Genomic DNA, 16,339 nt, shown 5'->3' on the forward strand with positions numbered 1-16,339 from the left:
CAGATACCAAGTGGTATCTCTTCTGTCCGTGTGTCCCTGCCTGCCCTGGCCTGCAGCAAGACAGACAGACACAGCTCAGGAGATCATCCTGGATACAGCCACCAGGTCACTTGCTGACTTGGCAGGAATTTCACCTAAAATAGGCTCGTGCAATTAAAAAAAAATTGCTACCTTTACCATAGCCTTTAGTAACCCCATGGGAAGAGGTTACTTTTTACGTAGAAACAAGAGCAAGAATGATCCTGCTCATACCAAACAGATCATCCTCCTCTAGGGGGGGGAAATAATAAAAAGACATTCTTCCTCCAAGAATTTGGGACCAGAACAAGTTTCTATTGGACAGGAACAGCAAGTCACCCATCTCCTCTCCAAAAAAGCAAGCCATGTCTCCTCCCCTAAAAAACTCTCTGCAAAAAAAGAAGTTTATTTTGTGTCAAAAAGGAGTGACAATTGCTAGAGTCCACACAATTAGTAAGCAATTAACAAGCCAAAACCTGGATGCTAACATCTAGTACTGCTACAACCCATACCCACTGATTGAGGCTCTTACTATATCACTTTAAATTCCTTTTGTGGTGCCCAGCAGACTGGCTTGTTTGTGCTTTTTCCATCAGACTTCCCGCTATTTCCTTGCACAGCCCTGTTCATACGTGACCTATTTGACATTCTCCCTTCAGTTCCACATTCAGGTACAATTCTAATTTGAAGTCACATTGCTTTCACCTTCTACCAATATTCTGCACCTTCTGGTTTCAATCATAAGCTGAGAAAAACCCGATTTCCCCAAGCACTCCTCCTCCCCAGGGCTTCAAACACACGCACGCCACAGAATAGTTAACAGTTAAATATTTTCTTGCCAATATTTTAAGAGTGCAGAAGGTTCCAAATTGCTGGTAAAATAAACAATGCCAGACTGTGAAAACTCCTGCCTGCCATATACTCTGATGTTAACAAGAGTTTCTTTATTACTGTAACCTTTCAGAAGCGAACAAAAATTATTTCTCTACCCTAGTTCTGCCCTCAAGTAAAAGGCAAAGGAGGAAAGCGAACCATGAAAAAGCTGCACGGTAAGATACTGTGAGTTTTCCATCTTACTTCTGTATTTCATTCAGACTCGACGCTGCTCTGAATAAATAAACTTCCCAAAGATCCTAAGAGAGTAAGCAAGGATTTTAAGAAACCAAAAATTTCCTTACACACTGTTTCCTGAGTAACAGAGATTAAACCTACATATGGGCCATCTTCCCTCTTGCAAGTACATAATAAAACAGGAACCTCAAAAGGACAAGTTTAGGATGCTCTCGATGAGACACATAATTTTCAAGCTCCTCAGTACATCACTCTGTCCTCTGGGGCTTGAGCCACGGACTCGCATCAACTATGGGGGCTCCACCATTTCCTCACTTTGAAAAAAAATGAATAGCATCTACAAAGAGGGGGAATTGCTAGCACTTTTAGCACAAACAAGACAAATTGCTAGACAGTTCAGGTGACACCCCCTAAAACTACTGGTCCTGGACAGGCCAGCCTTCTGCTGCCTACCAAATGTATTTGGAGTTACGGAGCCCATGCCCAGGCCATCTTAAAACCAGTTCAGACCAGTGTTGCTCATTTCACATATACCAAGACTGCGCTGACCCTATTTTCCACCCACGATATCCTACCACGAGCTGAATCTCCTTTCTATGCGCAGTCACTCCTGTGGCCCCAAGGCCACCTGACTAACTTGAAACCCAACAGGAGGTGTGTTTTGGTAGCAACAAATAAAGATCTCTAAGATGATACTCGCTGGTATTTTGGTCAAATCTTTTAACCTTTTGCATTATTTCCTGCCCTTTGAACATGGAAACCACAACATTCAAGTTCTTACAGAAGTGTAATGCTAATTAAGTAGTTAATATCAATAGAGATGCAGTGAGAGCCGTGTATTCCTAGAAACAGAAGAGGAAAACACAACACAAACACAACACAGAGAGGGGAATAGAAAGAATCTATTGAGATCCCCAAACCATAACCAGTTTGCTTAGACATGAACAAAAGTGCCATATGCCGTTGCTTACACTAAGTAGTAAAAGAAATCAAAGAAGGAAGCAAGCATGAAAGTGAGCACTGGAATTATTAAATGTATTACATTTGTACTACCTGATCATTATCATTTATTCTACTGTGGGAGTTTTTAGCAAAAGCAGTCAAAAGTAAGGGCTTCATAGAGCTGCTGGTTTTATAAAAGGATAAAATGGGCCAGAGGAATCAGAAAATGAAGAAACATAATAAACTTGAGCTCTAACAGGAAAATACAACCATTTTTGGCAGGCTCCAGGGCAATGCAGTGTGCGCACTGTAGACATGAAGACATTGTGTCTGTGCCAGAATTTAAGACTGGTCTTTGAGGGATTTTGACAATCAGGTAGCCCAGAGCTGGTTGCCAGAGGAGCCCATCCAGACCACCAGCGCCGGCAGATTGTCCACCCACTGCCCAGCACACACTACAGCATATTGAATAAATAAAAAAACCCCAAAAACTAGTGAAGAGAGTGAGGAGATGTAATGTCCCAGTGAGCAACAAGCTAGAGAGATGATCTTTGCATCATATGAGTGATATCTAGGTCAGGAGAGAAAAAGATGAAGCACGGGGACACCAGCAGAGGAAGGCGTCAACAACGTCAAACATGCAGCTGGGATTTAGGAATTGGAGAAGAAAAAGGAAAATCTGGAGTTGAGAGAGGCAAAGTTATGAAGAGGCTTCAACTTGCAAGGGTGTGTTTGAAGCCAGCAGACAAGAGGACAGATCCTGAGCTTCCATGGTGGAGCTCTGAGAGAGAAGGCTGCTGGATGAACACAGGGGATAAAGGCAGCCAGTGGGCACTGGAGCAGTGAAGCAGCACGTGAGGGATGGGGAGAGGGACGACGGGCACTGATGGTTGTGAAAGGATCAGCTGAACACGAGGGAACACAAGGGAAGGGAGAGAGGTGGTGGTGCCAGTCTGAGGTACAGAAAGGAGTCCTGCAGGGAAACAAAGGGAATTAGCAAGAGAGGTAAGAAAAGGTAGAGAGAGAAACTAGTGTCTCTATAAGACTGGGAAGGGAAAAGTACATGCCACACTGAGAGGAAATGTGAAACCAGGTGCACACCCTGAGAAGGGAATCAGATCCACGCTCAGCAATGCCTATGGTACTATCCAAGACAGGGCAGGCACCAAAAACATAAGGAAGAGGGAAGTTATTAATTCCTGAAGAGGAAGCAGCAGATACCAGTGACATTCTACCAGCAGTGAAAAGCACAAGCAACAATAATTAAAATTAAAATGTACTGAGAACAACACAGAACCCCTCAATGGCTCGTTGGATTATTCTGATTTAGAAGAGACGCTGGTCTTGGTATTTCTCTGTATTTACGAAGGAGCTTGAGAGCACATTTGTGTTTTCACCACAGCAGCTTAGAGCTGTTAAAAACGAATTATAACGGCAACAGGAGTTACCTTGCTCCCAGAAGGCTCAAAAGGCTTGGTCAAGCAGACCAGGAATTGAGGAATTCTGGGGGGAAATCCAAAAGAAAAGGAAAGTGATAATGGAAATGTCCAAAATACGTAGCATAACAACATATTACTTAACCCTGTGCTGACTGCAGGCAAATCACAGCCTGGATGATGAGCAGCAGACAAAGCTGTGGCAGTCCTGCTTGCCTGTCCTGCAGAGCCTGGAGACGGCCGCAGGAGCCATAAGGATAGTTTTCCCCTTTCCACCCCCCTCTCTACACCGTCAACATAAAAATGATGCAGTTGTGGTGAGTGGTAATTTCATTGCTCAACATTTGAATTTTGGCAACTACACCGTGTTCTGGAGAGTTTGAGGAAAACGGGGCAGCACTTAACACCTGAAGGCACTGGGTGGTAAAGCGGGTTTGGGCATCCGAGTCCCAGCGGTGCAGAAGAGGGGGAACAACGTGAAAGGTTATTTCGAGGAAAGGTGCTAGAAGGCAGCTTCCAGTGACCTTCTCGCAGGCACCAGCAGGGGGCACACAACAGACCACGGCCACCACCTCGCAGTAACAGGATCCAACACAGCTGGGAAATTTAAATTGATTTTTTTATGCCAGACTCTACAGAAAAGAACCCAAGTTGAAAGGAACCCAAGCATATATTATACCTTGACTTCACCATCAGGTATCCCTGGCATGCCCCAAACATGCCTGTATTTCAGCCAACCAGGTGGGGTAGCTCCATGGGCGCCGGTGCTAGAACAACTACATTAAAAACAACATCTGAAAGAGACCCCTAGTTCAAAACTCTGTAACCCAGTAAAGCTAAATTTGCATCACCATGTGTACTGTTTGCTCCAGACCTCATCACAGTTGAGATATTTTCAAGGCAATATTCCATATACATGCATTTTCCTGCATAGTTAATTTATTATAATTTTGAGAATCAAATTTACCGAATTTACCCTGGAACAGTACCTGATACTATTATTCATTTATGAAATTACAAAATACTGGAAACTTGTTGTGAACTTTTGAGCTCTTTGAGAAAGGATCAAGGGTTGGGGAACTATTTCTTTTGTGGTGTTCTTAAAACACTAAGTCCATTTAAAATATAGCATTCAATGCTTGCTACCCTATTAAACAGAAAAGCACAAAAACTGCCTCACAGCAATTTTGTATCTCACTACTTTGGCAGGTTTGGGTTTTGTCTTCTGGGGTGGTTTTTGGGTTTTTTGTTTGTTTGTTTGTTTGTTTTTTATTTAAAAATGACAACTAGAAATTGGTGAGATTTTATATATTATGTTTTCTACATAGTCATTAAAAAACTCATAACGTTCTTCTCCTTAAAATGTCCTAGGAAAGCTGTACATTTCAAAATATACATAGAGCATTTGAAACTAAAACTGTTCCTCTTTAGTTTTACAGGTTTTAAAAAGCCATTTTCAACCGTACTCAACACTATCCTCTATCTCCTACCGCAATCCAGTTCCTCAAACAAAACCACTCTAATATTTGCTTCCCTACAGTTCCTCCATCTCATCCCCCTGCCCAAACCTCCCCTCTGCCCCACTTCTCCCATGATAACACAGTTTCTGTTCCGTGCATCCCAAACTGACTCCCCAGTTTCGCATCAGATGTCAGAGCCAGCCCTGAGAAGTGCCCCTTGAGCACTCAAGCACAGCAGCTTCCCACTGGAGTGAAGCAACTGCAATAGTTCAATTCATACAAAGATCAAGTTCTATTTTAAAATTTTATTAATTTTGTCCTCTCCTGTCCTAAAGCCATTCTAGAACCTTACTTGTCTCACTCTCACTGCGACTTCAGAGTCTTTAGAAGGGCCAGACTTTTTGTTCTCCATGGAAAGAATAACTTAAACTGAATTGTATTAAGTTTAGGAAGGTTTGTAGCTACTCTAAGGCAAAGCGGCATTTTCAATCATCTCAAGTCGTCTAATTGTGAAAGTATCAAGACAGAAGATGGTGTTCAAGTTCACCAAGCTGAGTGCTGCTCTGTTACACTGACATGAACTGATGCTGATGGCGTTCCTTCAGATGCACAGCACTGTAACCCAGAGCAAACCGGGGGTGGCTGGATATGAGCAGCTCGAGCTCAACCTGTAACAAAGCCTGTATTGTGCGAGGCACAGCAGAGCCAATAAACGAACTCAAAAGACACCTAGATGTGTTCCTGGAGAAAAAGGGGGCAGGGGTCTAAGTGGCCTGGTGGGAAAACAGGAAAGTGAGATTAGGATAAATTAAACCAGGTTTGGCACACCGGGCTTACCAGCCCCTCCTACGCATATCTCTTTTGAGCCTTTAGAACACGTACGGTTTTATAAAACTAATTGTTATTTTGCACTGAAAAAAAAATATGATTAATTTCAGAAGCAGAATGTCACCACAAGTCTAACACTGTTAGAATGAGCCTACAACAATGTACAGGTATTTGAATAAAGCCTGGTGGGTATTTTGAAGTCAGGATGTGATCTGCACCCAGAAGTGCAGTGAGGCGCAGAAGGGGTGTTTGATTTTTTTGGTGTTTGGTTTTTTGGGTTTCTTTTTCTTTGTGTTTTTTGTTTTGTTTGGTGTTTTTTTAAACCTCATGTCTCTTGTCCAACTCTCAGCTGAAATCCTGTTCCAGGGAACTGTGGCACCTACCAGTCCTTCTGATTGACTCTGCCACTTCATCAAAGGGTATTAAAATGCACTTAAACTTATAAAAACTGTTTCTATATACACAGAGTCACTAAAACACAGTACCTGGGTCGGTAAGGTTAATATTCAGGTTGCTAAAGGACTCTTCCCCTCACAAAGAGATGGGGCAGCTGCCCCTTTGCAGGGTATAAATCTGTTCACTGAAGCCACAAGGTGGAGATCTCTGGCAAAGCAGGAGCCCAAGGAAGTCTCTTACCCAGCCTAACGTTACTATTAACACTTGGAGCCATTGCATCAAGCCAATTTTTCTGTTTGTTTTTAAAGTTTGATAGAAATGTCACTAGTGGAAAAATGAAGTAAAGAGCACTGGTTAGCCACAGAACAGGGCACACCTGGGTGCAAACCGAGCAAAAGAAACTGAGTTCATTAGTAGTAGGGACAGCAGAGTAAAATTTATATCTGAAATCTGCCTGCACCAGTAGAATTTGCTGAGGCCACAGGCTCTCCCTGTGTTTTTACAGCTGTGTCAAGTTTTGGTTTCTGACTCTTGCCGACATTCAGGAGTGCTGAAGGAGCTCAGGCTAACAGGTCCCAAAACTTTGTAGCTGAGATTTAGATCTCAGCAATTTTAACAACCAGGTTTTGAAATAATACAAACTCAATTTGGAGCTGGATCTGATGTAAATTAGTAGTTAAAATGCCTTACATTCTATCACTTTCGGCTCCAATGAACTTATATATTTAAGAGTAGATGGCATATTTTAATAAACCATCAGTATCAATTCAGGACTAGAGTATCCTTTTTCTGCATCGAGCTGGAATTGGTGCTAGGTAGGGAAATGAGGCGAAGAACTGCAGCTTTGTCTGTCAATGAGTTAAACTAATTGCATCCAAGCAGTGATTTCATACAGGTGCTCTGTCACTTACACCCCAATATGGGAATGTACCAATTGGAGTTAAATACCCACCTTTGATACCCTGCATGAGAGAAAAAGCAGGGAACGGAATTTCCTAACCTCCTTGGAGCTATGCAGATGATAACTTAGTGCCCTAAAAGTATCCAGTAAAGTTTCTTTTCATGTCACTTACTTTTGAGAAAGACTCAGATTCTGAAATTTGAATGCATCAACAGAGGAACATTAACATCGTATTTTTTCATTTACTATTCTTGTCATGATATATTCAACTCCCTTTTTTTGGAGGTAGACTATATACTGATTGCAGGACTAAATTATTGAAAATAAATAGCTGTTACACATGTTCCTCAATCAGCTCACAAGCCCTTTGTCATTACCTCAGCTTCATTTTAATAGAACTATTAGGGAGAAATGCGTCAAGATTCATAAGTAGGACGTAACACCTGGGTAGCTGCTCTTTGCTTCTGTGTCACTGAAAACTCCTTGCACTTGCTAAAGTGGAGGTGTGAGGAAGAGTTTGATCAGAGTCCATCCATGAAACAGGGAGAAAAATAAGTGCAGAAGAGTGAGCAAGCACGGAAGAGGCAGGAACTGCCCACGCAGGGGCTCAGCAAGTGGGGTATGAAGCTTGGATTGCTAGCACTGAGGAAGGAAAATAAAGCAATGATAAGGAGCAGAGGAACAGCTAAGCTCTTCAAACATCAACGCATAAACTATTTTCATCTAACATACAATAAATGCTACCAGAAGAGACCAAAAAGTTCATTCATCTTGACAAAATAACATCTGAAAGATTAGGAATAATTAAAAGATGAAAGAAAAAACTCACTAAAGGGTGATGAAAGCCCTATGCCTTCACACACACTATGGGGGAGAGAACAGCCCTGATTTCCCAGTTTACAGTCCAGGAGAGCTCACGATGGTTTCTTACACACCCTGAGTGCTCGGTCTAGTCAGCTCTTACCTCAAGAGTTCACGTTCTCTAACAAGGAGTCTCATTAAAATCAATGGGCCTCTGTGCAGTGAAACTATATTAAATATGCACACAGATGTAACTGTTTTTGAGATCAAGCCTTTAAATGTGTACTTACTCCCTTTAAGCATCAGCTATTGCCACATAAAAGCTACATTAACACTAGGTTACAGTCAAAAGTATATTATAGGAATCATATTATTGCAAACTAAGCATGTTCATTATTGCATCGCATGATCTTTATTATAAACAAAGATTGCGAAATGTAGATTCAAGGATAAGCTGACAAGATGCCCAGCCTGCCAAGGCAGAGAGCAAATGTCCTTCAAACCACTTAAGATCTCCTCACAGTTGCATCATCCAGCAACCGTAGCAGTATAATACGCATCTATTAACATTTGAGGCTCTAGACTGGATGAAAACATAAGGTGTGTTGAGGTTTTTTTTTTTACACTTTGGGGAATTTTGGGAAGCAATGGAATAGTTTAGTTTGCAGAAATGGAAACCCTGTGCTTGCCTTTACAAAGAACTGACTGCAAGCACTATCTTTTTTTTATTTTTTTTCCTCCTTAAAGTTTACTGAAAAAAAATATCTCGATACAGGTCTAACTTACACCATGCTTCACTTTTGGCATCTGTAAGGGTAGCAAACAGCTGGCTTTGCTTCTCTATGCTGCTGCCTCAAATCCTACAAGGAAAACTATGGGATAGTGTTTGAGGTTAGTTCATATAAGGCAAAATGAGGGTCAAAAAGAACAGAGAAATAATTTTCTGTTCCCGAGCAGCATTCTCTCTGTGCATAGATGGAATCTAAAGATCCCAGAAGAGATTTTGTGAGGCTATGGGAGGTGGGGTGTTTGTCTGGGGTTTGGGGCTGTGGGGTTTTTTTGCTTTTCAAGAAGAGCAGACTTAAGTTTGCACCCAGAATGAAGATCTGAGCTGTCTCCAGTCCCTACAGGAAGCAGAATCGCCCACTGAGATGACATGGGAGGCACTGGAACAGGCCAAAAACACGTAACCTATTTTATTCAATCTTTTTCTCTGGTATGATCATCTAATTTGTCGAGGTTCACTCATGCTGCCTTATGGCATCTGACCAGGAAAGTGGAGATTCCCCACTGGAATTTATGTAAGCCCATTAATGTAGCAAGAAATTCTAAGATGCCTGAATTTAGATTTAATCCAAAGGAAACTTAAGAGCATGACTTGACTGTAAAAGCAAGCTGAAACATAGTAAAGCTACGAAATTCCCAACAACTAGGAAAAAAAAGCCATTGCTGACAGAATAACTGAAGTTACACCAGAATCAACACTTTCTAAAACCACATACAAAATAAAAAAAGATCAGAGAGAAACTTCTGGAATTACAAGTGATCACACACCAAATCCTAACTCCGTGGTTAATTCCCTTGTTCGTCACCAGTAAGAATACCCAAGCAGCTGACTGACAGTATGCCGTTATTGCTATATAAGAACTGTCACCTCTCCCTTGTTTATGTGACTGACAATATGCCGTTATTGCTATATAAGAACTGTCACTTCTCTAACAGTCTAATTGATTTTAATCACAGAGAAACATCTATTTAATCACTGAACTATTATTTTCTTTTTCCACAACACAGGAGATCTTTCCCAGCCTTATTCTCCCAAGTGCCCTGAACACAGGCATCCTCAACTCTATCAGGTTCTCTTATCACCGCTGTGATACTGGGGATATGAAAACCATCTCCTACTTCTGCACTGCCATCTTACACCAACACAAGGCTGAAGAAATACCCTTAGAGAGTTTAAGGTCAGAAATGACCATTGTAAGTAACCATAATAACCTTTCTCAGAACACGCCAAAAAGATCCAACTGTGTTCTTCCTTCAAACTTGCCAATGAACTATCCTTGGAGCTGCTCCCTCCTTACAACATTTCTTTTGTGATAAAGACTTAGAATCCAAAATGAAAAAAATAAACTAATGACTAGTTATTAATCATGTATAGGAACTTAACACAAAAACCCGTCTCTTAACTTCCCTTTTACTCACCATCCTAGCTACAGAGAAAACTCAAAGCTCTACTGGAATTACTTAAGCTGCCGTTACACGTTTGGCACCAGTCATGTCTCTCCCTACCTCGGCTGCTCATTCCTATCCACAAATGCCCATTCTGTTACAGCAGCATCCATTTCTGCAATCACATGGAAAATTAATTGCTTCCAGGCACATCAATATCTTCATCCAGGCCCTAGTGCAGTTTCAGAGACAAGGTGAGTGGCTCAATACAAGGGCAGTACAGCCATGGGAACGAACCGTCAGGAGGAAGCTAAAGCTAATAAAGAAATAAACAAGCAGTGTGACCAGCAGAAGTAGGGAGGGGATTGTGCCCCTGTACTCAGCACTGGTGAGGTCACACCTCGAGTGTTGTGTCCAGTTTTGGGCACCTCAATACAAGAGAGATCTCGAGGTGCTGGAGCGAGTGCAGAGGAGGGCAACGAAACTAGTGAAGGGCCTGGAAAACAAATCATATGAAGAGCGGCTGAAGGAGCTGGGGCTGTTCAGTATGAGGAAGAGGAGGCTGAGGGGAGACCTCATCACCCTCTACAACTACTTGAAAGGACCCTGTCGAGAGGTTGGTGCTGGTCTCTTCTCACAGGTAATTAGTGACAGAACGAGAGGGAATGGCTTCAAGCTCCAACAGGGGAGGTTTAGACTGAACATTAGGAAAGAATTTTTCCCCGACAGAGTGGTCGGGCATTGGAACAGGCTGCCCAGGGGGGGGGTGGAGTCCCCATCCCTGGCTGTGTTTAAGGGCCGTTTAGATGCAGTGCTGAGGGACATGGTGTAGGGGAGGACTTTGTAGAGTAGGGGAGATGGTTGGACTCGATGATCCCAAGGGTCTTTTCCAACCTAGACGATTCTATGATTCTATGATTCTTAGGCATTATTCTAAGATATTCAAAGTTACAAAAGCGTCAAAACATGGGAATCATCACCGTTATCAAAACCAAAGACGACTTACCCCCATCACCTTACCGCGCTGCTCAACATCCTCCCACATGCAGTGGACTATATAGCGACACATGTATTTCCCAGTGCGGCCCTCCTGCTTCATTCGCACCAGACACATCCTGCAGGAACAGAAACACCAAGTTCATAGCTTTGAGTTCTTCTTCAAATATAAAGAGTATTTTAAATATATTTCAGCTCATGTAAGACTCTCACACACAGTATGTGGTTTTGTCAACAGAAAAAAACACACATGCACTTTTTTTTTTTTTTAAATAAACCATCACTTTTCTATTCTGTACTCAAGAGCTGCATCTCCTGGATTTTGGCCAATCCAGCTACAGAAGAGTGACAGCTGACTCTATTCTGGCTGACAGTACTGTCATCTAATTAAACAGTACGGCAATCTAAATTCCTCCACCATAAGAACATCTCACCCTTTGGAGTAGGAACAAATGTCTTGTCTAATCCTAGGCCACGAGCCACCTTGGTTGTACCGAAGTGTTGTATGAGGCCCAACCAGCCAAGCTGTGAAAGCTTAAGCAAGTTACAGACTTCACCTAAATTCACATTAGCAATGTCCTAAATTATTTCAACTACAGGGGCCTTTGGATACACATCCAACCACTTGGCAAAACCCCCACAGGCAGCACATGCTGGAAGGACTCACAAGTTTGTAAGTGCATTGTGGGACCCTAATGAGAATACCAGCTTGAGTTGTTTGACTTTTTTTTTTTTTTTAAGCATTAAAGCCTCTTGAACTTCATTGCTGCTGTTGTGTCTCAAAAATAAATCTTCAGAACAAACTTATTTTATAATATCTGTAAACAGCATGAACTGAAATACAGGCTAATCCCTCAATGAGCTAAGAGACCAGTCCCATCACCAGTCCCACCTTCTCTGCCCCACTAACCAGCTCTACTCCTGCGTTATGGGTCAGAAGTGCCCGTGCAGGGACCAAGTGACTGTAGATGAAGTGATGCTTGAACCCCAGAGCTGAAAGAAGTCACTGCTTTGCACAAAGACATGCTACAGGGGGGAAACTGCTCACAGGAAATTCTGCTCACAGCTAACATGAAAGCAGCAGAGAGAGCTGTGGGAGGAGCTCTGAAGCTGTTGCATATTGACAACAGTGAATGTGCCACAAGAGTTAATAGCTAAAAATGATGGTTATTTTTTTTATCTGTTCATTTCTTCAGTCGACATGAGATCTGTGCCTCCCTACAGCACTTGGTGCTCTGTGAATGCCAGCTCCACAGGGAGAACCACAAACACTCCAAGCTCGTCTGTTGAGCCGACCTGCAGAAGGACAGATGCCCATCTTTGTGATGGGTTCTAGCTTGTCTACTGATTAGTAAAGGCAAGATATTTTTTAACCTGCAAAGGAAGCAAAACTTACTGGCAGCAATGAGTCACAGAGACAAAACAAACATGAGTCCTGTGTTCTTTCTTCTGATTAGAACCATACGTAAGTCCCACACAAGGGCCATTCAATTGAGACACCAAAAATTGCAAGAAGAAAAGCCCATGGACCAGAATCTGATTTCTAGATGGAGACCTCTGAATACAACACTGGCCATAGAAGAAACAGCTCCAATACAAGCCAGGTGGAATGAGGTGAGAAGACGGGAGAGAGGGACCAGGGCATGATGAGGACCACAATGGTCCAAGGGTGGAGCCACAAGAGTCTGGGTGGAGAAGGGAAGGGAGCGTGGGGAAGCCTCGGCCATTTCTGTCTCAGGAAGGAGCGGTGGAAGGATTCTCAAGGTTTATACTGTGGCAATGGGAACTCAGTGTCTGTGGTATCAAGAGATGAATCCTCTTCTCCTCACAGAAAAACAACAAAGTTTTCTGGAGTTCCTCAGAACTCAGAGAACAACCATCCAGGTACCTGTCCTTCCACAGAACAAATGCACAAAAAGCTTAACATTTTTGTGTCTTAATTCCACCAGTTTCAAAACCTTTGACCTCTTGCGCATTTACATAATTGAGCTGTATGAAAAAGTTAATCAGAGTTACCGTATCTCAAATTTCTACCCACTCCTTATAAGTCAAAGAGAAAAAGACTCAGTCTAAATTTTGGGGCTAAGTATTTTTATACTTCTCTTGCAGAGTACGCAAGCTCGGGATGGAGAACAAAAAAAAAAAAAAAAAAAGGAAGGGAGCGTGGGGAAGCCTCGGCCATTTCTGTCTCAGGAAGGAGCGGTGGAAGGATTCTCAAGGTTTATACTGTGGCAATGGGAACTCAGTGTCTGTGGTATCAAGAGATGAATCCTCTTCTCCTCACAGAAAAACAACAAAGTTTTCTGGAGTTCCTCAGAACTCAGAGAACAACCATCCAGGTACCTGTCCTTCCACAGAACAAATGCACAAAAAGCTTAACATTTTTGTGTCTTAATTCCACCAGTTTCAAAACCTTTGACCTCTTGCGCATTTACATAATTGAGCTGTATGAAAAAGTTAATCAGAGTTACCGTATCTCAAATTTTTACCCACTCCTTATAAGTCAAAGAGAAAAAGACTCAGTCTAAATTTTGGGGCTAAGTATTTTTATACTTCTCTTGCAGAGTACGCAAGCTCGGGATGGAGAACAAAAAAAAATGGCTTGGCAAGAAAACCTCCTCCCGAGCAAAAGTAGAGGTTCGTTCCCAGTGTGCCGGGAGCAGCAGTGGGGCAGGAGCAGAGAGCACAGCCCGGCATCCGTCACTGCCCAGCAGGGCCTGGAGCAAAACCTGCTCCCCGGGGAGCCTAAAAGGCAGCTCTGTGTTTGGATGCATAGTGCTGTCACAGAGCTGCTCTGCAGCACCACCAGTGAGATCATGGAATTTTGCAGTTTATTTGAAAATTTGGTAGTTTGTTACTGCACCTGCTGTCTGAGGTTTAAAAGACACATGCTCTTTAAAGACTGTAAACCTTCTAACTAGATCAACACAGTGTGAAACGTTTTATCGTTTCACTACAGAATCTGTTCTGTAGTTTAGTCAAATACTGACTAATCTTCCTCAAACCACAAAAGCAAAATTATTCCAAACTATCTTTAGAAAACTGTCTGCCTGATATTGGTTGGGTTGGATAATTTATGCTGTATTTCAGATTATGTTAGAAGAGAATCGTACGAAAATTGGACGACATTGGTTGTGTTGGGTAATTTGTGCTGTATTTAAGATTATGATAAAAGATTATATGAAAGGACGCCTGGAAAGCAACAGGAGCACCTACAAGTTGACCCATCTTAGATGAGATATAGCAGGTTCACACAACAGCCTCAGCTACAACCTCTTCTGTCAGCATTCCCAAAGTGTGTCGAATGCCAGAAGCGGGAGCTGACACCATCCTGTCAACTCCTGTGAGGTGGTTCACTGCCATCAAGGTGTGAGGGATACTGCTAAGGGCAAAGCCCACCCAGAGGTTCCCGCTGTCCCGTGGCCCTGCCTCCACATTCCTGCTTCCCCAGCTGCTCCAGAGCAACTATTTCTGGGGCTATTTTACATTTGTTCAGAGAAATCACTCTGGCTCAACACCATAAGTACCAACAGCAACTTGGGGGACAGGAGAAGGAAGCTCCTGAATGGACTTTGTCATCATGTCTGTGTTGTGACATACACTTGTATCACTAATGGTAACGAGCAGAATTCTGAACTCTTCCTCATTAGGTATGGATGCTATCCTGTGCCCCGGCCTAGCAAATTCACCAACTACTGTATCTACAGCCAGGTAAAGGTCTTTGCAGGGGCACACGCTAACAGAAGCCAGCCCAGCTCCACGGTCTTCCTCTCCCCAGTGCTTAGGCCATGTAGCCCATTCCCTCTTAGTAAGGCAGGATCAAATAAACACCTAAGACATCCCAGATAAGCTTGTTCTTAAAACCTCTTTCAAACAAGACTCCTCCGATGTAATTTAAATCCTTTTCTCCCTGCCCTCGCTGCCACGAACAATGAGAGTTTATTCCCTTTCTTCTGAAACAGCACATTTCGAAATGGCACAGTGTCCTCAGACTTCTCTGCGCCGATCCAAGAAATCCTCTCTTGCAGGAACTATTTCCTACATCCTTGGTGGTTCTTGTTCTCCTGCACACTCTCTCAGACCGATCAACACTTTCTCAAGTGCAAAAGACAATGCTCAGATGAATTCTTGCAACAGATCTTTGCATCTCTCAGAACAGGAATTGTAGCAACACTCCTTTTTGATCCTAAACACTTTCGAGATGTCAGCATGGTTGGTGTGGTGAAGACACGAAGGGAGCTCTAGGTGATACATCCTGCACCAAGACATTTCTTACTACAGTCAAAGTCATGTTTTTGGCAGTTTCTGAACAGCTCCAGTTAGACCGGCATGGCATGGGAAAAGCCAAACCCAGCACTGGAGATGAAACCTGGAGATTTTGTAAAAGGTCTGCACTTCTAAACATAAAAAAGAGTCATCCTGACATCAAAGGTCTGAAGTAACTGAAACTGTCTATAAAAACATGACGTTCAGGAAAGAATATTGATAGGTTCATTTTCTAAAGTATAATTTTAGACTGCATTGGAAGGGCTGGAGTGTATTTCACTGAATTTCACTGAATTTTTAGAGTTGGAAGGGACCATCGAGATCAGCTAGTCCAACTCCCCTGCTAAAGCAGGACCACCCAGAGCATGTCAGATCATGCCACTCAGGACAGCATCCAGGCAGGTCTTAAAAATCTCCAGAGAAGGGGACTCCACACCCTCCCTGGGCAGCCTGTTCCAGGGCTCTGTCACCCTCACCGTGAAAAAGTTCTTCCTCATATTCAAGTGGAACCCTTTATGTTCCAACTTGTGCCCATTGCCCCTTGTCCTCTCACTGGCAACTACTGAAAAGAGTCCGTATCTAAAGGAACATTATCTTGAAAGAAGTCAGCAGGAGGAGAGGCTAAACAAGAGAGCCTCAACTTCTCCCCTTTCTGACTGGAGGTTAAGTAGGAAAACTCTATTCACAGACAAGAAGAAATAAGAGGCAGAGATTCAAGCAGAAGACCCATCAGAATCTGTAAGGCAAGAACAAATGCTCGGACAAGCACCTTAAGGCTATAAAAGGTGGGATTTAAAAAGCACAGAAAGGCAATTAGAGCTTGATGGGCAATGACAACAGCAAAGGAGACAAGATTTACCAAACTAGGAAAAACTCTCATCTTCTCCAGCTCCAGAAGAAACTCTGAATCAGTTGAAATTAAAACTCCAAAGGTGGCAGTGGAAGTAAATACACCAGAATGCGATCTATTCTGCAATGCAAGGGGGAACAGGAACACTTTAACAGACGGTGATCAGAATCTACACCATCAGGTCATTGACCACCAGATCAAG

General features: G+C 42.8%; 1 protein-coding gene across 1 annotated transcript in view; it reads right to left on the reverse strand.

The window, feature by feature from the left end:
• The window catches only part of LOC106898212 (ubiquinol-cytochrome-c reductase complex assembly factor 1), a 71,760-nt gene that overhangs the window by 13,751 nt on the left and 41,670 nt on the right, over nucleotides 1–16,339 (reverse strand). Inside the window, exon 7 of the mRNA XM_014959327.1 lies at nucleotides 11,032–11,140. Coding sequence (XP_014814813.1) covers nucleotides 11,032–11,140 — 109 coding nt within the window. The remainder of the gene's footprint in view (nucleotides 1–11,031; nucleotides 11,141–16,339) is intronic.

Source organism: Calidris pugnax, unplaced genomic scaffold (assembly GCF_001431845.1).
Source record: "Calidris pugnax isolate Ruff unplaced genomic scaffold, ASM143184v1 scaffold409, whole genome shotgun sequence".
Classification (NCBI taxonomy): Eukaryota; Metazoa; Chordata; class Aves; order Charadriiformes; family Scolopacidae; genus Calidris; species Calidris pugnax.